The sequence below is a fragment of the Perissodus microlepis genome, chromosome 19 (assembly GCF_051167445.1).
Source record: "Perissodus microlepis isolate ML-2025 ecotype Zambia chromosome 19, ASM5116744v1, whole genome shotgun sequence".
Classification (NCBI taxonomy): domain Eukaryota; kingdom Metazoa; phylum Chordata; class Actinopteri; order Cichliformes; family Cichlidae; genus Perissodus; species Perissodus microlepis.
Window position 1 is genome coordinate 17618649 of NC_140479.1, and position 26351 is coordinate 17644999.

The 26351-nt window shown below is 43.2% G+C and overlaps 1 protein-coding gene across 3 annotated transcripts in view; it reads left to right on the forward strand.

The window, feature by feature from the left end:
• The window catches only part of ppp2r3a (protein phosphatase 2, regulatory subunit B'', alpha), a 61799-nt gene that overhangs the window by 21189 nt on the left and 14259 nt on the right, over window positions 1-26351 (forward strand). For all 3 annotated transcript variants that reach the window (XM_084915821.1, XM_084915820.1, XM_084915822.1), the window contains one exon: window positions 11850-15359. In XM_084915821.1, coding sequence (XP_084771947.1) covers window positions 12594-15359 — 2766 coding nt within the window. In that variant the 5' untranslated portion in view covers window positions 11850-12593. The remainder of the gene's footprint in view (window positions 1-11849; window positions 15360-26351) is intronic.

Below are 26351 nucleotides of genomic sequence, written 5' to 3' on the forward strand. Positions count from 1 at the left end.
TCCTTTCTCACATGTAGCGCAGTGCGGGAGAAAGTCCACATCTGATGCGATCTCACCATTGGGAATACTCTGTTTGATTTAAGAGAGGGTATTAGCTGGCTAGCACAGGAGACATATTGGCCACTCGCTCGATGTGAATTCACTAGACAGTTCCCATGAGCACAATCGGGCATTGTACAGGCTTTTTACTCTAGAGCTGACATAGCAAAGGGCTGCAATGCATGCGTGAAAACAGTTTTAGTTGTAGTCATACTTTAACTAATGGCAGTCATCAGTTCTGGCTCAAATCGACTTGTTGAAATGTTGGTCTTGCCGAATGGTTGACGAACATGGGTTGTACCACTAAGTCCTGATTTAGATGTGGGGTTTTCTGTGTGTGCGTATTGGTGTGCATGTAGCGAGATGAGGAGGGGTGAGTCACCGGTGGTTCGGAACACGATGACTCCTCGCTGACTCGTGACGTCGGGGTTGTGGCGACAGGGGTTTGCGGTTAGAAACCCTAATCTGCTCCTCATATGACCCTCTGATGGACAGGGACAGCAGTCAGCACACACATACACACACATAAGCGCACATACCTACACACATAGACAACCCTCAGACTAGTTAGTCTAGCTCTGGCTCTTCAGTCTAAACATGCACTTATATGGATTTCTGTTAAAATCTGGAGATCTCTACTCTTTCTCTCATTATAAACACAGTCGTGCTGCCTGCATGTATCGACCTAGATGAGCGCACAAATGTCTCAAAGACATTATGTTTGGACATCCAGAAGATGTCTTGAGGAAAGTGAGAATTAATTGTTTCGGGTTTTTTTTAAATGCCTTTAAGATCCTTTTTTTGAGTCTATACTATATTTCCATGAAAGTCATAATGACAGATGTGAACTCTGTACATCCGTAAGGCTTTTTAAAGAGATTTGCAATTAACATTTAATATTTTGTGATTTTTAAAAAGCCGTGGGGTGAGCTTTAAAATGAATGACCTCTCTCTTCTATGAACGTATTTAGTGAAAACATAACATTTTTATTTCATTCTCTAATAAATCCACATTTTTTTAAAAGCCAACTGATTTCAGTGAATTAGAACATCTAACACTATTGATAGTATGTTACTACTAAGTTTTAGGTGAATATAAAAGAGAAGACACTTATGTAAAGGGGGAAAAATAAAGTCATACCTCTTGCCTCTCCCTGAAAGGTGGTTTTATGTGGTTTGTAGCTTTGATTTGGACTCTATTGCCTTTTGTTCACTGAATAATGGCGAAAATGATTGGAAATCAAATACCTGGCAGGATTTGAAAGTCTGCTTTTGCCTCTCCCTCACTTTCTCCTCTCTCAAGTCTGATTCACACTCACTAATGTGTGTGCTTATGTACAAACATGTCATTTCAGAAGCGCTAAAGGCACACCTTTCCACAACACCTATCACTGTAAGTCTATACTCAGCAATGGGTGATGCTGACCTCGTCACAATTAGCCAGTTTGCAGTTTAAGCTTTGGACTCTAATATGATGGTTTTGAGCCGTGTGTGCCTGCTGTGGCTTATTTGGAGAGATTTGGTCATTGTGTCGTTGTTGAATGATATTTGTTATTGTAGAAACACTCTGGTATTTGGGGAATGTCTGAGTTCAGATGTTTCTTGAACAAGAAATTTATATCCAACCAGCGTTGGATCTGGGAATTGGCTTGGGACTGGCTCCATGATGTGTAGTTTTGGACTACTCCAAATATATATGAACACTCAGCTCCTCTTAATGACTGGCTATTTTTGTAGTGGTCTAGCTTTGATAATGCTTTACTGCATAGTAACACAGTCTCCATCAAGGTCGGCTAAAGCCTCTGTAAGCAAATAAAGATTGTTTGAGGCCAGTTAACTGTTCATAACAACTTCCTGAACACAGAATATTCATGCTGGATATCCTTGAGCCAGTACAAGAGTACTGAGTTTAACTACAAAACATTTAAACATTGATACTGAATTTGTAAACTTGATATATTTGGTATATATAAGCCTATTATTTGGACCATTTGGGCTCTAAAAAGTTAAAAAGTTGCAAACTGAAATAACTAAATATGTTCACTAAGTGTTGCTTAACAAATTTTAATGACACATAATAACCTGAAAAACTGCAGTGCAAATGCATTGGGTTTTCTAATTTTATATTAAGCTTACTTTTTTGTATTATTGGGGAGTATATCAATAATCAATGACAAGAGGAACCTGGGCGATTCTGGCGTTACGTTCACTGGCAACGTTTCAAAGCTTTACAAAAGAAAGAAGGAAAAAAGGGACACAGAGACAAAAGGAAAAAGGAGAAAAAAGCAAAAACAGTGATCCAGCTGTGTGTGAGATTGTAATAAACAAACTATTTCACTTGGATGCTGTTTTCCCACTTTACACCGACACTCCTACACAGATGGAATGAATTTGGTTTGAGAAGTCGCTTCATGTGTAAGGAATAAGCCAGAGATACATTACAGTGTGTTGTGTATTACTGTATTATTATTAGTAATAAGGGTAAAATGTGCAGTTTGGTTAGGATATATTCATGTTTTAAGTAAGTTATTTTAAGTCCTGTTGCTCCAAACACAAAACATTTTCCTTTTCATATTATTTCCTTTGGTTTGTGTGTGATTGATGTTTGTGTTCAGCTGCCAGATTTCTTGTTGGAAGTAGGTGGTGTAGTTGGTGGGCTAGTTGCCGTTGGGTCTTGGGCTGCAGGTGGTAGCAGGAATAAACTGACGACTAGTGAAATCCAGGTCAGCTGTCTTGGCACATTACATTAGATTTATTTATGTGTCCTTTGTCTTTTTATCCAGCGTGTGTGTGTGTGTGTGTATGCATGCATGCCTAATGTCTGATTTATGTGACTCCTTGTGCATTAGCAGAATCCAGCCAAAAGCGTGACATCACTACAAATGTGTTTGTTAAATAAGTGGCTATACAAGGACTGGGTCATTATGGGCTGCAGGCAAGGCATAATGGACAGGTGCGTGCGTGTGTGGTGGTCTATGTGCATCTATGCATGGATGTATTTGTTTGTTTGCATCTATTTTACACAGGTATATTTGACTGTGTTTGTTGGTATCTGCAGTTTTTGGTGTTTTGAAGCTGATGCCAGCTTTCATCATCTTATGTGGGCTACAGTGTTGAATATTTACAGCTTGTTTTTTCTGCCCTCTGCAGTGGAACAGTAAGGTGTGTGTGTGTGCGTGTGTGTGTGTGTGTGTGTGTGTGAGAGAGAGATCAAGACTGTGTGTCTTAGCCTTATAAGGTCAAGCTGTTTTAACCAGGAAACATGTAAGGATAAGAGAAGATGTGAGTCATCGTTTTCCTTCATCTGCTCAGAAGCACAAAAACATCCTCTCCTCTGCCCTCAACACCTTCCCTAAGGGGCTATACAGTGCGTGTGTGTCCGCGTGTCCTGGGGTCCTAGTCATTTCTGTTTTGTTCCTAATGAGGCGTCAAGCTATTCACATATCCCCCTTTCATGAGAGATGTGAAAAGGGCCGGGGCAACAGCCGGTGCAGCACTGGAAGAGTCGGTGGAAGACTGGAGTGGAGTGAACCTTGCAGTACTGTTGGACTTGACTGAGTATTTATCTCCTTAGTTGTATATGATGGATTGATCAGAAAAAAATAGTTACGTTTCAAATAATGTTATTCAGATAATTTATTTATTATTTAATGGATAGTAGAATAACTAATGTCTTAAGTAAAATCAGATTGTATGACTCTGTGTACCTATGTGCGTGGTTCTATAAGGAACTGGCCAAAATCTTGTCTTTAGTGGTCTCAGACAATCAGCAATGACTCTGCAGAGAAAACTATCCAACCCTTACATGTTCGTTAAATCTTATTTAATCTGCATTAACTATACAAACATGCTTCACAAAAGAAAGATGTTGGAGTACATACTGCCATGATATTATTCAAACCTATGAGTCAGCTGGTTATTGAACAGCTAATATTTGCTATTTCAAGCTCATGCCAGGACTTAAAGCTGTGCGTCTATGGTAAGAACACCAAGTGAGACCTTCTCGCAGCCGTCCATTCTCTTACCTGCTTATCCCATTCAGGGTGGTAAGGGGTGGCTGGAGCCTATCCCAGCTCTTATTGAGTGTGGGTTTATTTACCTTTACCTTACAATATAAAGTGACTTTAGGCAGCTGTTGGGATCCAACAAATCCAGACATCCCTTCAGTTGATCCATCTGTTCACTGAAACTTAACCAGAAATGGTCTCAGTGTAGGGGTGGCTACCAAAAAGCCATTCTTAAGAAAGGGAAATGGGGAGAAAAGGTGGAGGTATGCCAAATTGCGCAAGAACTGACTGAAAATAAGTGGCAACAGGTCTTATGGAGTGGAAGAGAGTGAGAAATTCTTTTGTTTGAATCATTAATATTTACAGAGGAGGTCAGGAGAGAGGTAAAACAGCGAGTGCATGCAGCCATCTGTAAAACACTGTGGAGGCTCTGTCACGTCTGCATGCCAATGGTGTGGAAGATCTTGTCAAAGTTGGTGGAACTGTAAATGCAGAAACATATCATCAGATTTTAATCCAGCATGCAAAACCATCTGGAAAGCATCTGATTGGCAGTGGATTCATTTTTCAGCATGAGTTATTGCAAAACACTGCTAATGAGGTAAAAGCATACCTTGATAGAAAACAGTGGAGAACAAAAAATCATCGATTGGCCTCCCCGGAGCCCCAAACTCAACATTGCTGAAGGAATCGACTGTAATCTTAATATAGAACAGAACAAAAGACAGCCAACATCCATAGAAGAAATTTTCTTCGAGATGCCTGGAGAACTCTTTCTGAAAACTATGTGAAGCAATTACAAGAAAGCTACCTTTTTTCCTTGGAAAAAGTAAAGAAATGAGGGCTGGCTCAAGTTTTTCACAGTACTTGCTCCTTGTCTACACAAGCAAACATTATATATATATACTAGATACACTACCAAGTGTTGAAAAAAGTTATCTCGGTAAATATTTGGTCCTTAGAATTTGTTGCCTAGTAGGGCAAAGTAATAGAAAGCAAATTGATCAACTTTTGTCATATTATTAAGATGAATGGCATTATGTAACTATAAACCAAAGTATAACCAAACTATAAGCCTTTCTTTGTGCTCCATTTCCGCTCCCCGTTGAGAAAAAATACGCCTTCACGGTGGAAACTCCCCCTACCTGAACCTGAGCAGGACCTTCTTGCATGCAGCTTACTTCTTTTCAGCTCTAGCCGCTGTTTTGACCTGTAAAAAAACAATGCTATTATTCTGGGACAAGCCTGCAGATGCGGTTTTGTATTGACAGCTGTATGTGCGTGTTTGTTTTTATGTCTAGAGTGCAGTGATTTGTGCTGTAAGCCTGGTTCTCATCCAGACAATAATTTCGGCAGACATAACAAGAGAACCATCAAGTCTCTGCCAGATAGCACATACCACTTTACTCCTTCAAATCAATTATATACAATGTTGAAAATGAACACATGCTCTTTACATGGTTCCTTTTCCATTTTCTCCTTTAAGAGCCTTAACTGTGTTGTGTAGGAGCGTTGGAAAATTTCACAAACTTTCTCCACAAATTAAAAAGCATCTCTGTGTTTGTCTGAGTCACTCCTTATACATAAATGTATGAAAACATTATCTTTTATTTAAACAAGCAGATATATTCTTTCTAACTTGAGGGCTTTGAACGCAAATACCTTAACTGTCCCTTAATCATTTATTGTCTCAGATATCCTCTGATTCTTCCCCTGTGTTTTGGCTTGTTTACAGACATCTGGTTTACATAGTATATCTTTTCTTTTTCTTTTTTTCTTTTTTTTTTTTTTACAGCAACGAACTGGATCAATTTTTTTTTCTCCATGCTCTAGACCATCAAAACACCAGCTTTTCTCAAGCTAATGGTCTTATGCTTCTTGCACAATCAGCAGAAATCTCCTGCTGTGTTTTACATATCTACAGGGAGTGCAGAATTATTAGGCAAGTTGTATTTTTGAGGAATAAATTTATTATTGAACAACAACCATGTTCTCAATGAACCCAAAAAACTCATTAATATCAAAGCTGAATGTTTTTGGAAGTAGTTTTTAGTTTGTTTTTAGTTTTAGCTATTTTAGGGGGATATCTGTGTGTGCAGGTGACTATTACTGTGCATAATTATTAGGCAACTTAACAAAAAACAAATATATACCCATTTCAATTATTTATTTTTACCAGTGAAACCAATATAACATCTCCACATTCACAAGTATACATTTCTGACATTCAAAAACAAAACAAAAACAAATCAGCGACCAATATAGCCACCTTTCTTTGCAAGGACACTCAAAAGCCTGCCATCCATGGATTCTGTCAGTGTTTTGATCTGTTCACCATCAACATTGCGTGCAGCAGCAACCACAGCCTCCCAGACACTGTTCAGAGAGGTGTACTGTTTTCCCTCCTCGTAAATCTCACATTTGATGATGGACCACAGGTTCTCAATGGGGTTCAGATCAGGTGAACAAGGAGGCCATGTCATTAGTTTTTCTTCTTTTATACCTTTTCTTGCCAGCCACGCTGTGGAGTACTTGGACGCGTGTGATGGAGCATTGTCCTGCATGAAAATCATGTTTTTCTTGAAGGATGCAGACTTCTTCCTGTACCACTGCTTGAAGAAGGTGTCTTCCAGAAACTGGCAGTAGGACTGGGAGTTGAGCTTGACTCCATCCTCAACCCGAAAAGGCCCCACAAGCTCATCTTTGATGATACCAGCCCAAACCAGTACTCCACCTCCACCTTGCTGGCGTCTGAGTCGGACTGGAGCTCTCTGCCCTTTACCAATCCAGCCACGGGCCCATCCATCTGGCCCATCAAGACTCACTCTCATTTCATCAGTCCATAAAACCTTAGAAAAACCAGTCTTGAGATATTTCTTGGCCCAGTCTTGACGTTTCAGCTTGTGTGTCTTGTTCAGTGGTGGTCGTCTTTCAGCCTTTCTTACCTTGGCCATGTCTCTGAGTATTGCACACCTTGTGCTTTTGGGCACTCCAGTGATGTTGCAGCTCTGAAATATGGCCAAACTGGTGGCAAGTGGCATCTTGGCAGCTGACACAGAAAATGATAACTGAAAATGTAGCCAAGACTTTACATGGGCACTGCTGTCTGCCAGAGTATCTATTTGTCTACACCTTTGTGCTCTTGCCAGAACATTACAGTTCAACAGTTGACTGACGCAGAGCTGATGAACAAATGTGGATACAGAATAAGTTTGATTCTCTTTTCAAAGACATGACTCTGTAACTTGTGTGTGTGGATTCAAAGAGTTAGAGTAAATAATTTATGTGAGGATTACAGAGGGAGGCAAAGAAGTGGGTCAGAACTGCATTTAGTTCATTAGACATTTGCAAAGATCAAACAGTGAGTGAAATAGATGGAGACAGAAATTATAAAACAGGGAGTGGAGCAGGGAGTGTTTAAAACTGACACTTTGAACAATTAATCACATGTATTTATGCATGTGTTTGTCATCTTTGCATCTTTGTGTGTTTATGTTTCTGTGTATCTCATAGGGAAGTTATATTTTAAAAAATTCCAGTAACTCCTCTTTATTAGGCAACTGTTGTTCCTCATGGGGCAGAAGTCAGTACCCACACTAATCTGTCTCTCTCTCTTGTGTTTAGTATGAGTGTGGCATACCAGAAGTCTGTTCTCGCTGTGTGATCTCAATAACAACACTGAAATTGTGCCTCAGGATGTGTATGTGTGTTTGTGTGCGTGTGCAGTGAGTTAGTTCATATATATAGAGAGAAAGTTAATATATGTGTATATGTATATGTGTGTGTGTATATATATATATATATATATATATATATATATATATATATATATATATATATATATATATATATATATATATATATATATATATAGATAGATAGATAGATAGATAGATAGATAGATAGATAGATAGATAGATAGATAGATAGATAGATAGATAGATAGGAGGAAGAGCCAAAGAAAGTCAGAGAGGATGGGAGAGAGAAAAGTGGGAAAAGGCAACAGGTTGCCACAAACATAAGGACTCAAGTTCATTACTTTCTACTTGTTGTGCTTTTTAATGCATAGGCCAAACAAACACAATCTAATCTCAGAAAACTTAAACTTGAGGGTTGTTCTTACCCTCAACTGAAAACATTATCCGGACTAAGATATTTCTCTATTTATAGATTTAGCATGGAAATATACAGCACCTACTTGCATTTGGTTAATATCTTGTTTTTTCCCCCTCAAGATGTTCAAGACACTTTAAAAACAAACCCACACTTTTCCTGTACAGATTTTGACTCGGAGCTTTGGCTTGTTGATTTTGAGCTGGAAGCTGGCAGTGTACCTCTGTGCATTCTCTGCTACCTTGCCTCTAAAATATGTGCAACAGAAAAAAAAATATTTAGCTAGTGATAAATCAGAGCAGGCCTCGAAAAAACTAAGTGTGTGTGTATGTGTGTGTGTGTGTGTGTGTGTGTGAATCCTCTTTTTCTGAAATATGTGTCAGTGAGGCATGTGAGGACACTTGTGGGTGGGTGTATTCACATCCATGTATGTGTGCGCGTAGGCTGGTCAGTGTTATAAACACCAGCGGAGTTTGTTTACATGCTCAGTATCAGTTTGGGAAGCTGTCATTTACCAAGCTATACACACAGATATTTAACACAGTGTGCACAGTAAGGAGTGTGAGTGGACATGTTTGTGTGGATGTGTGTGGGTGTGTGTGTGATTGTCATCCTGTAATCATGTTTTTCTAACTGACTGTCCACATTTCAAGAGCAGCTTGCCAGGAAATGTAACTTCCTGCCCAAGAGACTGATTCAGCAGCATCCAGCTGTTGCATGTGTTTGGTTAGAAACACAGGAGAGAAAAAGTAAGACAGAGGTGTGTGTGTGCGTGTATATGTGTGTGTGTGGAAAGGGGTGGAAGGGGATTGCCTGTTTTGTTTTTTGTTTTTGCCATACAGTTTCTTAATTGTTGTTTACCCAGACACCAAACACCCCCTCCAACACTCTCCCCTGCGCAGAAGCCCACCTCCTTCTCTTTCAGTTGTTTTGGGTTTTTTTTTGACAGATTTAAGTAGGAAACTCCATCTCCTTAAGAACCCACTAAATATCATGTGTCTGCACACTCAGTCTAAGTTATTCTAACCTTTCTGTGCTTTTCCACTCCTGTGGTCATTCTGAAAATCTTGAATCCCACAAGTATGCAGTCCTGAATTCAGAAACTTGCCTTTCTGTGTTTGAATTTTTTTGGGTTTTGAGACACTGTTTTCATGTATGCTACGAATGCTTGTGGTTGTGACTGCAGTAGCACTATACTACTATAAAATTTTATGTCCGGACAATATGTATGGGTACATATGTGTAAGATGTAATGCCTCTAAGCGATGTTCTTCTAGCACGGGAAAGAAAATGGAGAAACAGAAATTTGTGCATTAAATACAGAAACTAAGACATCTAAAACTAGAAAAGAGGATGTAGAAAATGGAGTGGAGAGACAGAAATAATACTGAGCTGGGTATTCACATGCCAAGTTATTTTCACTCTTGTGCATAGTCTTCAAATGATTTTAACAATCAGCCTTGTTTGCCATCCTACTACACAGTATGTTTGCTTTCTGAGACTGGTATTTATTGCTTGACTTCCTTTACTGTACAGATCAATGTCTCCAGTAGCTCTCAAATGCAGAGATGAGCTGAGGTTTTTTTTGTTTTGTTTTGTTTTTTTAAGAAATGTTCCCGAGCCCATATGTTGAATATGAAGCAGGAAAACGGAGAACATAACATCCCATTTTCAGGAAGATGATGAAATGAACATATCACATAAAATATATGTGAAAATACAAAAAATTGGTGTATATATATCTATATATATCTATATATATCTATATCTATCTAGCTATCTATCTATCTAGCTATAGGGATGGGTATCGTTTAGGTTTTATCCGATACCGGTGCCAAATCGGTACTTTTGAAACGGTGCCGGTGCTCAAACCGGTGCTTAAAGAATGGAGAACACAAAATTGGTCCAAAAACCTCTCATGTTCAGCTGGTTTTTTGTAAAAAGATAACAATGTTAGCCTTTTCTGCAGCTATGGGGCATATATGGTATCACTCTTGGCTGGAAGCAGTGCTTAAACAATGGAAAAAACACCAACTTTGTCCAAAAACCTCTCATGTTTAGCTGTTTCCCTCTTTTTCTTTGGTCATTTTAGCCTTTTTGGCCAGGGTGAAGGGAGTATCTGCCATCAAACAAGAAGACAGCCGCATGTAGCTATGATGATGTTTGCTAGTTCACCTTACATGCATTAATGTAATAACGTGGTTAGCCTACTCAATGTAAATTACACACGAACAACATTAAGCTACTCACGCAGAGAAGAACGGCTGCTGCTGCCATCATCATCATCATCATCATTTCTGCTACACTGGCAGGGCTAGGGGCCAGGACTCTCCTCTTCGGGTTTTTGGGGGATGTTGCTAAATCCGGGTCTGATAACAGGCACCACACCCGCAGTAGATGTGCTCGGTGTGAGGTCTCGCAGCAAGCTATCAAATACGGCGCATTTCTCGGCTTTTTAAAAAAACCGCTATGTGTCGCCAGGTGTTTCATCGGATTCGAGGAGTTACCTCCTTTGACAGTATCACAGTATCAGCTTAAAGCACTTGTTGCAGGCTGCTGAGTTTGCATATTTTGCTGTGAAGTAGACAGACTTTTGACCGCTTCGCCTTGGGCATTTTTAATCTGTAGCTCTGCTCTAAAAGAACGTACGTACCTGGGCCCGCCTACTATCCTCGGAAACGTAAAATGATTGGCTAGAAGTGTATCACAGCTCAGGAAAAAAAAGCACCGAAATAAAGCACCGAAATGTGCGCTGCTTTTCGGTCTGGTTACTACCGTTTATGTCAGAACACCGGTACCCATCCCTAGCTAGCTATCTAGCTATCTGTAGAGATATCTGTCTATAAAATAAAATGTTTTTAAAAACATAAGTGTTAATAGTTTCTGTATGTGTGACCATGCAAACTTTTGCTCATATTATTTAAGGAGAAGAAATGGTGCATACAGATATATGTGTGGATATATACATGCCTAATTAAGATTACCAAGATGTATATCTTAGTTTAAAGAGTTCAACCTTTATTATTTTTTCACTGTAAGGTTTAAATAAACAGTTATATTCACTAAAATAAATCAGTCTGCCCTGTTTTACTTTTTTCATTTTAAACTCCTTATTAATTGTAAATATCCTCTGGAAATGCAGTGGTACGTCTTTATTTCCTTGACAAACATGCAATTTGTGCCCAAGAATGGAGAAAAACAGCAATGGAAACATGAAAGCGCCAGGTGTTTTCTCCCCCCTACAACACCTGCTTCTCTTTAGCTGAGTTGTGATTTCTCAGCAGGGTCATAGTAAAGTCTTTGTTGATCTTCTCTGACGAAACAGGGAGTCACAACTGTCTGCTTTAACATTCTGCCCTACTTTTAACTTGGATATGTCTGGTACCTTTCTGCACCGTTATTTTCGAATGGCGCTTCAGTTCAGATTTCACTAATATAGCCAATTCACAACAAGAATTATTATATTACCTTATTTTAAAGCAAAAACGCTACAGCTGGATACTAACTGGAAATTGTAGCATCTTGCACACACAAAACACCTAATATGTGCACATGTATGCAAACGCTCAAATACACAGTTGTCTACTTCTTGATTATTGTCTTAATAATTTACTTTTTCTTGTGTTTTCCCTTTCTCACCCTGACTCCTTTCTCCTCCCTCTTCCCCCTCTTCTCTTTGTTTACTCACAGGTGGTGTCCTCCTAGCCAAAACACATGCTCATCCTAACAAATTGCTGACAGAACAACACGGACGGGGTAAGGGAGTACGGGAAAGAGAGATCTCCCAGACGCACACTCATAAAGAGAAAGGGGCCATTGGCCATCTGTGGTCAGTCCCCTGCTATTTTGCAGCTGCGTTGGAGTCAGCGAATGGTCCTGAGCTCTGATAGGAAAAAGAGGTTTTTCTCCAACGTTGCCCAGGGGATGAGCCCAGGCTAGGGCAATGTTAAAGCCTCGCTGGCCTTGGATTAAGCCCCTTGGGCTATTTTGTGTAGGGATGGGTGATACCCCAGCTGGATCCTCTGCTGTCACTATTCTCCACAGCTATCATTAGTGGCTAATGAGCTGCTGCTAGAGAGGAAACGGGGAAAGTGCCTGCGGAGAGAGGTGAAACCTTACAGCTCTTATTAAGAGGCCCACAGAGAATTCTTTGCCTATTTAAAGCTTTGACTAGCATGACTTTGCCATTTATTATTGTAGGCATTTCTTTATATATTTTGATAGCCTTTTTTGTTACAGCATAAAAATGTCACCTAGAAGTTGAAAGACTTTTTTTTTTCCAGGAAGATGATTCAGTGTTTGGACATAAATTATTTTTCTCATGAAGCAGTTTCAAAAATTTATTTTTATTCAGGAGGAATTTTGGTAGATTGTTTTTGTTTTACTCTTCCCGATAATTTTGACCTTCCTATGCCCTGAAGATCATTGGTCACCATGGCAGCAGCCTATCGTGTTGTTGTGAGCAGCGTGAGCTGTTACAACAGTGTGGTAGTAGACCGACGCACTCACTCCCATGCAGTACACTACTGCTCAGGGCCATGTGGAGCACTGTCCCAGGGCTTGGACTGCACTGTTGCACACCGTGGCACCTGTTCTGAGCTCCTTGTTGCACCTGACCCTCAATACAATGACCTTAACAGCTCGCCCATACACTCCCGCAACATTATTGCTCAGCAGCTTACTAACCATGCTAAAGTTTGTCTTGCCATGGATAGTACTCATAATGGGAGCCTAGAGAGGGCAGGCAGCAGTGGCAATTTATCTTTAGGAGAAGAGAGCCCAACATGGCGTGGTAAGAAGACCTCTGGTGGTGGAGCATCGACTGGGAGTATGACCTCCTCTGGCAGTCTGAAGGATATTACCGAAGAAGCCATCAACCTGGCCAGTGGTAAACTCAAGGAGTTTTCATTTGATAAGCTCCGCCTCTCATCCTCCAGCCACATCACCTTCCGGAAAGGCCGTAAAGTCCGTCCTGACTCTTTTAGCCGTCGCTCCACCGACCTGGAGATTATTTATGGCCACTTCAGCTCCAACCTTACCACAAATGCAACTACTAACGGTATGACAAATGGCACGGCTTCTTCTAATGATGAGAACCTGCCACCATTTGTGCAAGGGAAAGGAACGGTGCTAGAGGAAACGAAGATTAAGGGCAACCCAGGCACCATGTCGTCCATCACCAAAGTTGCTGGTGGCTCAACAAACAGCCTCACGAGTATTGGGTCATTAGACCAAAGTCTGAACACAGTGGCCTCCCTGTACCGCAACACCCTAGGAGAAGAGAACTTAATTGCCCGTCTGCTGGAGAAGACGCGAGCGGAGGCAGCTACTGGCGGAGCAGGTGGCGAAGACATACGTGCTTGCCTTGATATTCTACTTAAATGTTCTGAAGACCTTAAGAAATGCACTGACATAATCAAACAGTGCATCAAACGCAAAGCTGGTGGAGGCCCAGAGGATGGGGAAGCAAGCCCTGACAGTGTGTATCGGGCTGTGATGACTCGTCTCAGTTCCTATCTTAAGAGATTGCCTCTGGAGCTGGAAGGAATCGGAGGTTTGGGAGGCAGTGGACAGGGTGCACCTGGAAGCGGGCACAGTGATTTGGCTGAACTGGTTAACACTCTTCACTCCATCCAGCAGGGACCGTATTCGCCGATATTTGGCAATGAACAACCTCCTCGCTATGAAGATGTGGTGCTCTCCCCTCCAATCCCAAAGACTGTTCCACATTCTGTTTCTGCTCCATCCTCTGTCTCATCTACTTCTTTATCTCTAAAATCAGATTCCATCCATACCAAACCAGTTCACAGCTCAGCCCAGCTTAGAGCTACCCCACTTACTAATGGAGTTATCCAACATCCACATACTTCTTCTTATACACAACATACTCTCTCTCCTCCAACCATTATATCCTCTTCATCCAGCTCCTCTCCAACACACTCCTCCTCCCCTCTTCGTAACTCCCCGACCCCAGCTTATACACACACTCCCCCAGCATCTCCCATGGAGGCTCTTTATATTGAGGAGGAGGAAGCAGATATGGGAAAGACACCAGAACAAATCTCACAGCAGACACACACTCCATCTAGAGGGATGAACAGCAGCCAGAGCAAAAGTGGGACTATGATGGGGCAACACATGCACCTGTCCCAAACACACACGCTCTATAACTCTTCAAATAATTTGCCAGTCAGCTCTGGCTATGGTTCAAATTGGCCTTCCTCTGCATCACTAACAGTCTCTGCACCCAAAGCTGCTGCACACAGGAATGATGACATTGACAAGCTGCTCATGGACTTGGAGAATCTCTCTCAAAGTATGACTCATCCCAGAAAGACAGAGCCTCCACTTCCTGCCAAAACCAGGAAGAGAGATGGGAGCCAGGGGATCACCTCCAGTGAGTCCTTCACTCAACCCAAAATGGCTCAGTTCCAAGTCTCAAAGCCAGACAGCCACTTAACCATGAATGGCATTAGTTCCAGAACTCCCCAGAGTTTCACTCCTCCTAAAGAAGAGAGTGAAAATGTGGCAGGAGAGGAGGAGGATGGGGCATTGTTGCTGAGAATCCTTGAGAGCATTGAGAGTTTTGCCCAAGAACTGGTGGATTCTGGAGCAGGGAGCACAGGGAGTGCTGAAAGGAACAGTGGAAAGGAGCGGGAGGTGATGAGGCTCCTGCAGGATACACTGGCCACCGCTGGCAGGGCTGATACACCTCTGGAGAGCACAAACCCTCCAGCTGCTCCCACTGCTCCAACTGTACATACAGATGCAATCTCAGATACACTGATAAAACACACCTTGGCAAATACACCTGAAGTTTCACCTGCCCCAACACCTGCAGTATCTGATTCTGAAAGCAGTGCTTCAGCTGAACAAGCACCTAAATCTACACCTGAAAGTGCTCCCCAACCTTTGCCTACACCTACACCTGACCCTCCAGTCGAGTCTGTGGATAAAATTCCAGAAGCGTCTACAGATGAGGATGACTCAAAACCAGTCTCTGCCCCGATATCCTCTGCACCTGCAAACTTGCATTCCTCTACGCTTTCCGATGAAACCGTACCTGTGGCCGCACCTGAAGCTCCAGCTCCTGTTGCTACGCCAACCACAGCAAGTGCTACCGTTGCTGTTGGTGAACATACTGCTTTGAGAGATGCTGGCTCAACCCTTCTTATCCAGCAGACTCCAGAGGTCATTAAAGTAAGTGTTCCAAAGTCACACTCACAAATGCATAATCTAACAGACAATCAAAGACATGAAAATTTCAGAAAATCGGTGCTGTGAGATTTTTTTTTTTTTTTATTGCATTTCAAGCTGCTGCTAGGAAATAAAGAAATGGGTGTTTCAAGGGCTTGAGTAATATGAAGTACTTATTCCAAGACGGTGCCATTACAGTTGCAGTCCACTGATCGGGAATTTATCATGTTAGAAAGATTGCTACATGCAGTGCAACTCTGGGTTAATTTATGTTCATTGATGTATATAAAAAGGAGCCATCTATGCTTTTAAATGTTACTGTTGATCCATTTAGGTGCAGTATGAGGGCGCCTGACTGAGGGATAGACATAGAGGGACCACACAGGCTGATTAGCTTTAGACTGAAAATAAACTAAGGATTTCATTGCTGTGGCACAACCGGACTGATGCTGCTGTAATTGGTAGTATTAATTAGCTCTAATTAACATGCTCTTACAGTTTCTCAATCTTGGCTTGAATCAAAAAAGTTGAGGCTTTGGATCACGGAACAGAATAGCTCATTGTTGTGGAGTGGCTCTTTGTTGGCTTTTCCTGGTTTTGAACTTGTGTTTCGTTCTGTAATTGTATGTGTGTGCAGGCGTATGCATGTGTGTAGACTTTGTTTTTCCTACTGTGGAAAATGTAACGGTAAATTGTAGTTGTGCTACAGAGGGAAAGAGAAGGGAACTAGAACTTGATTATTTTTTTGTCTGTGTCTGCGCATAAGCTGGAGTTAATGATGATAAAAAGGCAGTGTTACCTCAGCCAGTCCCTAATGTGGATGTTCTACTGCAAATTGTAGATTTAGGTAATTATGCATGCCAGACAAACACACATTATCATCAACACAGAGGAATCAAATCATTATTGTTGTCATTTATTCCCCTCTATATTTGACATTTTTCTCTTACTAATTTATTTTTCCTCTCTCGCTCCAACCATCCTTCTCCTCATCACGCTTCCTCTGCTGTTTATGTGTGTTTATTTACTGAGCTGTGTAACCTTATGCCCTGCTGATATGTAGGGCACCTATTTATGAGGTTACCATGGTAGCTGCCACAGTAAGAACGGAACAGCCAGCACCCGAACACATCATTACACAATCTCCTTCCTCCTCCATCTTCTGTGTCCCTATCCATCCCTTTTTTCTCTTTCCTCTACTGTTTTTGTTTTTTCTGCTTATCTGCTCCCACATTTCTTGCAGTTAAACTCTCTCCGTTTTTCATTTTTCTGGCTTATAGGTCTACTTTTGTTTCTCTTCTCAGTGTCCTTCTTTCACCTGCAGTCAAGGATTATGTCCGTACCGATCACTTCTTGTCTTCCAACCCTGTGATTGGCTGTTGTTTTATTTTGGGAGAGGTGAATAACTGTTGTTGCTGCGTGGAGAGCAGAGAAACCCAATGGGAGGTGCTCATTGGAGCACTGGAGGAAGCGGGGGGAGGGTTGGGTTGTTGGCACAGCAAGTGTTAATGGTATCATTACCCTACAACCCCCTCCACCCCTGGCACAGCTAGGTGTGAGGGAGACCTAAATCTGTCCACCCCTCTGTACTATGGCATCCCGCTAACAGACTCACTGTCGCCACAGTGTAAATGGACCGGCATACGTGCATGTGTGTGCATGTTTGTGTGTGTGTGTGCGTGTAAGCATGTGAGCATGTGTTATGCACACCAAGACTTTATTACATGTCCAGATGTTCATACATGTGTGCATTTACATGTGTGTTCATGCATGCATTAAATTTGTATGAGTTAAACGTGATGAATATCGGAGTCTGATCAACTGTGCGTGTGTGCATCTGTCTGGCTGTCTGTTTGTTGGCCCATGGGTAAGATGACCCGGTGCTACTGTGGGTCACAGCTGAGTTTGGAATAGCTCTTCGACACCCAATACCGATTCTGGCACTCTGGGAATTATGTTAATATTCCTCAGCGCCAACCCCGCCCTGCAATGCATTAAACTGCCAATCAAACTGTAAACAAGACAAGCCCCCTCATGCACAAGTGAGAAAATGCCCTCGCACAACTGCACTGAACCACACACTCCACGTTGAACATTTGTAGCTTTGTTTCGCTTGGCACTGCCATAGCTTCACTGGGAAGTTCTGCTAAGCCCTCTATGGTGACGCAGGCCCCAGGCAGTAGTATCTTCATCTCTGCTTTACGCGTGTTTATTGTTGATTCTGCTGCTGACAGACTAATACAGGGCTTTCTGCACCTGTCAGAACACACCCATTAATCTCCATCATGACAGGAAAGCTGACTGATATAAATCAGAGGCAAAGCCGTAACACTCACAGTGGGGAGATGTGATGGTGAGAGTCAATTAACTTTAAGGGCAATGGGTTTTGAATGGGCTTTCTTTCTATTCCTGTCTCTCTGTTTTTAGGTAATATAATAAAAGCTGCTTTCGGCTCCTCCTTTGTTCACAATGGGTTGGCCACAGTGAACGTTTGATTTGGCAGATTTTTACACTGGAGGCCCTTTGTTTCTCCTCCCATATTTAAACCAGAGGTCTTTCGCTTGTTAGGCATATAAGTAAACCACTACAGTATGGAGCCACATTTTGGGTAACATAGTAAGATGTATTTTAAAATGAGACAACATTCACTGGTGGGTAAATGTAACCTAATTTTTGTTCTAGTGGCATTGCTTCAATACAGTTAATGGTGGAATTTCTTGCAGACACTGACTGGATCTATAGCTGCCACTCTGATAGTTTAATTAACACACTGCTGGTTTAAGTAGTTTTACCAACTTCTGCAGATGTGTCACAGGGCAAGATTAACATTGGTCTTTAGCTCATTTTAAATTTGATGGCAACAATATGTCTCTAAAGAGTTGGGACAGAGCCATTTACCACTGTGTAGCTTCCCCATTCAGTTCAGACTTCTGGGAACTGAGATCAGCTGCTAGACTTTTTAAATAGGAATATTGTCCCATTGTCCCACTCTGCTATAGGATTTTGGCTGCTCAACAGTCCTAGATCTTCTTTGTCCTATTTTTTGTTTCATGATGTGCAGAATTTTTCAACATGGTCTGGACAGCACCTGGACTCTTCTACCGTGAAGCCTTATTGTTGTAATAGTGCATTATGTGGTTTAGCATTGTCTTGCTGAAATTTGCAAGGCCTTCTCCGAGAAAGACATCATCTGGATGGAATTCCAGTATTTCAGGATTGGCGTACCGCCAATTCCATAGCCATTAATACATCCTCATATCATCACAGATGCAGGCTTTTGAACTAGGCACTGATAACAAGCTGGGTGGTCCTTTTCCTGAGTATGGAGGATGATGGATCCAAAAGGAATATTAAATTTCAATTAGTCTGACCACAGAACAGTTTTCCACTTTTCCTCAGTTCATTTTAAATATACTTTGCAGGAAAAGACTGGACATTTCTTTGCTAATGGGGCTTTAACCTGGATTTCCTTATGGCACAGTGAACTGTGTTCACAGACAGTGAATTCTGGAAGTGTTCCTGAGCCCATGCAGTAATTTCCATGACAGAATCATTCTTGTTTTTCAGTGCAGTATTGTGTGAGGGCCTGAACATCCTAGGCATCCAAGACTGATTTTTGCCCTCATCGCTTGTGCACAGAGTTTTCTTTCAATACTTGGTATCTTTTGAAAATATTACATACGGTAGAAATATTCAAAGTCTTCACAGTTTTTTAATTTTTTTAATGCACCTTTGGTCTGAGCTATATGTCTCCCTATGTATAGTTCCCGAAAGAAAAATCAGTGGGTCTAATGGGGTAAGATTTGATTGGTTCCTTCTTGACCCTTTTCGAGAGTCATTTGGTTACTGGACAGTTTCAAAAAATACACGTGTGGTCTGGTTTTCCCACATTTTCTCCAACACAGTTCCACATTAATTTCTTTCACATATGATGAGATTATGAGAGGTGTATTTAAATACCACATTTTTAGTTTAAAGTCAAATTCTTTCCATAGTAGACTATTACTTTCTCTATGTCAGATTGTACACACCTCTTCCCATACTTTGTCAAATTTAGTCATTTTCTCTTAATATTTGCAATGTTTTGCATGGTTTCATTTATAATCTATATTCTTTGTGATTTTTACTGACCATTTACTGATTTTCTTTATGACTTGAATTGTAAAACGTCTTATCTGAATGAATCCGTTTCACAATTTATAAATGCAGATTTTGCAGATTTGTGAACTTCTGCTTAACTCTCTAAGATGCTCGTTTCATAGCCAGTCATGTTACTAATCTGTTGCCAATTAAGCTAATAGTCGCACAATGTTCCTCCAGCTGTTTCTTTTTAGTATCACTTACATTTCCAGACAATAGTTGCCTCCATCCCAACTTTTTGAGTTGTCTCACTCCTGTCAAAATGAGCTAACATTTTTAATGGAAGAGTAAAATGTGTCTTTAAACATTTGATTCTATTGTGGATAAAATATGGCTTTATGACACTTGTGAATCCTTGCATTCTATTTTAATTTACATTATGCATAAAATGTAAAATGTCCATCCATCCATCCATCTTCATCCGCTTTATCCGGGGCCGGGTCGCTCGGGCAGCAGCCTAAGCAGAGAAGCCCAGACCTCCCTCTCCCCAGCCACCTCCTCCAGCTTATCTGGGGGAACACCAAGGCGTTCCCAGGCCAGCCGAGAGATATAATCTCTCCAGCGTGTCCTGTGTCTGCCCCGGGGCCTCCTCCCGGTGGGACATGCTCTTAACACCAACCCCAGGAGGCCCCCAGGAGGCATCCTTGTCAGATGCCGGAACCACCTCAGCTGGCTCCTTTCGATGTGGAGGAGCAGCGGCTCTACTCTGAGCCCCTCCCGGATGGCCGAACTTCTCACCCTATCTCTAAGGGAGAGGCCAGCCACCCTTCGGAGGAAGCTCATTTCCGCTGCTTGTATCCGCGATCTTGTACTTTCGGTCACTACCCACAGCTCATGGCCATAGGTGAGGGTAGGGACGTAGATCAACCGGTAAATTGAGAGCTTCGCTTTTACACTCAGCTCCCTCTTCACCACGACGGACCGGTGCAGTGTCCGCATCACTGCAGCCACCGCACCAATCCGTCTGTCGATCTCCGGCTCCCTTCTCCCATCACTCGCGAACAAGACCCCGAGGTACTTGAACTCCTCCACTTGGGGCAGGAACTCATCCCCGACCGAAGTGGGTACTCCACCCTTTTCCGGCTGAGAACCATGGCCTCAGATTTGGAGGTGCTGATCCTCATTCCCGCTGCTTCACACTCGGCTGCGAACCGTTCCAGTGCGAGCTGGAGGCCTTCACCCGATGAAGCCAACAGAACCACATCGTCCGTGAAAAGCAGAGATGAGATTCTGAGGCCACCGAAGTGAAAGCCCTCCGCCACTTGGCTGCGCCTAGAAATCCTGTCCATAAAAATTATGAACAGAATCGGTGACAAAGGGCAGCCCTGGCGGAGCCCATCACCCACCGGGAACAAGTCCGACTTATTGCCGGCAATGCGAACCAAGCTCTTGCAATGGTTGTATAGGGATCGAATGGCCCGTAGCAATGGGTCAGACACCCCATACTCCCGCAGCACCTCCCACAGGACACCCCGAGGGACATGGTCGAATGCCTTCTCCAAGTCCACAAAACACATGTAGACTGGTTGGGCAAACTCCCATGCACCCTCAAGTATCCTTGAGAGGATAAAGAACTGGTCCAGTGATCCACGACCAGGACGAAAATCGTTCCCCCTGTATCCGAGGTTCGACTAGCGGACGAACTCTCCTTTCCAGCACCCTGGCATAGACTTTCCCAGGGAGGCTGAGGAGTGTGATCCCCCTGTAGTTGGAACACACCCTCCGGTCCCCCATCTTAAAGATGGGGACCACCACCCCGGTCTGCCAGTCCAGGGGTACGGCCCCTGATCTCCACGCAACATTGTAGAGGCGTGTAGAGGCTACAACGTCCAGAGCCTTCAGGAACTCGGGGCGGACCTCATCAACACCAGGGGCTCTGCCACCAAGGAGTTGTTTAACTGCCTCAGTGACCTCGCCTCCGGAAATTGGCGGGTCATTCCCCTCATCCCCAGACTCTGCTTCCTCCTCGGAAGGTGTGTCAGTGGGATTAAGGACGTCCTCGAAGTATTCCTTCCACCGCCTGACAATTTTCTCAGTTGAAGTCAGCAGCGCTCCGCCAGCACTATACACAGTGCAGGTAGAGCAGCGCTTTCCCCTCCTGAGACGCCTGACGGTTTGCCAGAATCTCTTCGAGGCAGTCCGAAAGTCTTTTTCCATTGCCTCTCCGAACTCCTCCCACACCCGAGTTTTTGCTTCAGCCACTGCCCGAGCCACATTCCGCTTGGCCTGTTGATACCTGTCGGCTGCCTCCGGAGGCCCACAGGCTAACCAAGCCCGATAGGACTCCTTCTTCAGCCTGGTGGCTCCCCTCACCTCTGGTGTCCACCATTTGGTTCGGGGATTACCACCACGGCAGGCACCAACCACCTTGCGGCCACAGCTCAATGCAGCAGCTTCGGCAATGGAGATGCTGAACATGGTCCACTCGGACTCAATGTCCCCAGTCTCCCTCGGAATGCTGTTGAAGCTCTGCCGGAGGTGTGCGTTGAAGATCTCGCGGACTGGGGCCTCTGCTAGATGTTCCCAGCACACCCTCACTACGCGTTTAGGTGTACCAGGTCTGTCCAGCGTCCTCCCCCGCCACCTGATCCAACTCACCACCAGGTGGTGATCAGTTGACAGCTCAGCCACACTCTTTACCTGAGTGTCCAGAACATATGGTCGCAGGTCTGGTGATACGATTACAAAATCGATCATCGACCTGCGGCCTAGAGCGTCCTGGTGCCACGTGCACTTATGGACACTCTTATGTTCGAACAAGGTGTTTGTTATGGCCAAACTGTGATTTGCACAGAAGTCCAATAACAAAGCACCACTCGGGTTCAGATCAGGGAGGCCGTTCCTCCCAATCACACCCCTCCAGGTCTCGCTGTCATTACCCACGTGAGCATTGAAGTCTCCCAGCAGGACAACAGAGTCTCCAGGTGGAGCACCTTCCAGCACCCCACCCAGGGACTCTAAGAAGGCTGGGTACTCTGAACTGCCACTCGGCGCATAAGCGCAGATGACAGTCAGGACCTGTTCCCCAACCCTAAGGCGCAGGGAACAAACCCTCTCATCCACCGGGAAAAACCCCAATGTACCGGCAGCAAGCCGAGGGGATATTGGAATACCCACCCCAGCCTGCCGCCTCTCACCAGAGGCAACTCCAGACTGAGTCCAGCCCCTCTCCAGGAGACTGGTTCCAGAGCCCAAGCCATGCGTAGAGGTGAGCCCGACTATATCTAGCCGGTACCTCTCAACCTCACACACTAACTCAGGCTCCTTCCCCACCAGAGAGGTGACATTCCATGTCCCAATTGCCAGTCTTGGCAGCCGGGGATCAGTCCGCCAGGGGCTCCGCTCCTAGGCCGCTGCCCGGCACACAATGCACCCGACCCCTATGGCGCCTCCTGCGGGTGGTGGGCCTGCGGGAGGATGGGCCCATGTCCCCTTTTCGGGCTGTGCCCGGCCGGGCCCCATGGACTAAGGCCCGGCCACCAGACGCTTGCCCTCGGGCACCCTCCCCGGGCCTGGCTCCAGGGCGGGGCCCCGGTAACCCTATCCCGGGCAGGGTAAACTGTTCCCTCGATGTTTTCTTCATAAGGGTCTTCTGAATCGCTCTTTGTCTGGTCCCTCACCCAGGACCAATTTGCCATGGGAGACCCTACCAGGGGGCAAAAGCCCCCAGACAACATAGCCCCTGGGATCCCTGGAACACACAAACCCATCCACCACGATAAGGTAGCGATTCACGGAGAGTAATGTAAAATGTGTTTTTGGAATTGGGGGTTGTATATAAAGTCATTCACTGACAGCACAGTTAACATACTTAAAATAGGCTTGTGATTAGACTTAGTGTTATGAGTACTCAGCTCAGTGTATGTAGATGGGAAGTAAAAATGCAATATTGCCTGCTATTCAGAACCTTTGTGAAAGTATTCATCAGAGTACCGCTCAAGGGTGATTCACCATATGTCAGCTTATTATAAAGAGATGGCTGAGTGTTCCTATCTGAGTTTTTAGCCAGAAGAGGAAAGTGCACTGTTGACCTTTTAAAACAGAAATCGGCAACTTCTTTTGGTTCAGACAGTTTTGAAAGAGTATGGAAGGAACGATAAGGAGAAGCATGGAGATATAAAGTAAATAATTTTTTTGTTTCCCGAGCAGTTGGCTTAGGGAAGGAGAAATGCAAAGTGCATCTAAAGTGGGGGGGAGGGGGGGATCTGCAGCTCCCAGTTGTTGACTCTGGGTCAGCAGAGAGTGACATCATTCCTCAGCTCCTTCCACAGGAAATAAGGTCACAGCGGGGACCTTGGCCAAGGTGCACAAGCACACAGTTGAATGCTTTCATTTAAGCACACATACAGTGCTCTTGAAAGACAGGATAATAGGTTGCTATGTGTAGGAAGAGTTTTCCCAATACAGTTTATACCACCAAGGTTAGCATAGACAATGGAATCAGATCATGTTCTTACTATCAACTTGGTGGAGCTCATTTGGCTGGATGATCCTTTTTTTTAGTGCGCACATATGCACAGGCATACACACACTTGCACAGAGAGCACTTTTAAGCATCTGACATCATAATTCACCACTCCCTAGTGGAAGGTTGGCTGTGATCCAAGTGCTTTTGTCAGTGTGATGTCCTCAGCTGCAGTGTGCGTGTTCATTTGCACACATACGCACCAATCCACACGCCTGACTTTTATAAGGAACTGTGCTTATTCATCTGAAAGGTTTTAATCTCAGCAAGAGTCACCGGTGTGCAAGTTTTTGGGCCTCTTGCCGGGTCACCATGAAAACCAGCACAACATGTTTATAAGCATTAGGTAGGCGGTGGGATTCCCCTACCCCAGAATATCAGTTCTGCAGTGCGATTGGCTAATGGGGACTCCCTCTTAGAATCATGGCACCAGGGGGAGATTTAGGTTTATGTGACTGTGTTGATGTGGGTGTGACCGACTGTGTGTGTGTGTGTGTGTTTCTTTCCACGTGAAAGAGTTTGCCAATGTTCCAGAACACCATGACTCGGTGGGAGCTTGGGTGTCACCTACCCCCACCCATCTACTTCCAGTCTACCTATTTAGCCCCCACTCTTCCCTTCCCTCATTTTCCTTTGAACTCACCCTTCACCCAATTCCACCCAGAATGTCCTGTGGGATTTCTCCAGAAACTCCCTCAGCGCTAAAATACTCTCACCGCTTGGCCAAAGCAAACATGTTTGGATGTCTTCACTGAAAATGTATGTGTGCTTGTTAAGTCAGGAGGCACAGAAGGAATTCAGAAAGAGTGGAATGCAACCCAGAGATGTGTAGTATAACTGAGTTATTGGACTCCTTTTTCTTCATCCTGACCTCTAACTCCTTCGGGTCATTTCACACATTTTGAAGCAGAGCCAAGAAGGTCAATGGCAGCAGAAACAAGCATCTTCTGTCAGGTGCATGGTCACAGTCTAATTTAAGTGACAAACTGCTCACAAGTGATAACCGTTAGACAGCTGCTACCCCCTAGTGACTGTAAGGCCCAACCATACCATGAAGTACTTTGTAAGCTTGCAGTCTGATTTCACCCTGGTTTGTTGAAATTAACAAGGCTTATAGCATCATCTACAGGAGGATCTGTGAACTAACTGATATATAAAACTAGAAAATTAATTTACCAATGAAACCTTTCACTTAACTATTTTTGTTGCAATAGTGCTTCCTTTTTAGAGAAAACTCTGTGTTTAAACATAATCTCCACTGATTGAGACATTTTCACAGTTATACAGTTGGAAGGACAGTGGTGCAATATACTTGGTATGAAAGAAATGTTACCTTTTGTCTGATATTATGTCGACACAGACTGATATATATTTTCTTATGTTGCATGTTAGAAGAAAGCAGTTTCCTTTTCGCTAATGTTTCTTTGTTGGTTTTTAAATGAGCTGCAATTTAGGATTATATCCGTTGTGTGCATGCTATAGTGCTATCTGAGTGTCATGTACAGAGTTTTGTTTTTAATATTCCAAAATATTATATATTTAAATAATTATGCCTTGCAACATTCCGGTCTACCTTTTATGTTTTCTGTTCTGTTCTGGAAAAAATAGAGGAAGCAGGACTGATCTTCTCTGGTATTGGTGGTTTGAGGTCTCTTGCTGCACTCTAGTGACAGCTCCCTCATTGTAGCTCCATGCTGAGGACCAAAACTATTGCTGATGTAGGATTAGCTCACTTGCTCTAAATCCTAAGATAGCCATGGGAAATGTAATGCAAAACCTGCCCTGTAAGCCATATGTATAAAAATAAATGCCAGTGAAGGACTGGAGTTTGTTGTTATTAAGCATTAGTTGTTGACAGGCGGTTTTCCCAGATAAGGGAAATGGTTCATTGTGTAATTTTTCAGATGTAGCTTGTCTGGCAAGTTTCCCAGAAATAAGTAAAAAATTGACACTAAACTTCTATAAATATTTTCGTAACATTAGGAGTCCCCTTCTGTGACCACTCAGGCAGTTTATATTGAGTTAAAATTGCATGCTAATGTTTTACATTTCCATGCCATGTAACCATTTAGCAAGAAAGTGCATATGAGCATCACAGATCTAACACGTGGAAAATTATCTCTTTGTATCTTCTTTAATATCTGTTTATGAAGATTTGTAGACACTCAGAATAGAAAATATAGGGCTCTATTTAGTTTATAGGTAATCTCAGACATATCCAAATCTTATAAATACAAGTCCCTGTTATGTACGTATTAGGATTTATTATTTTTTTCGTTGGCAAAAAAATAACTGGACTTTTAGCTGTGTAATATTATAGGTCAGTGTCTGATTCCAGTCAGACAATTAGAGCAGCTGTGTTTTTAACTGCTCCCATGTTGCCTTCCTGT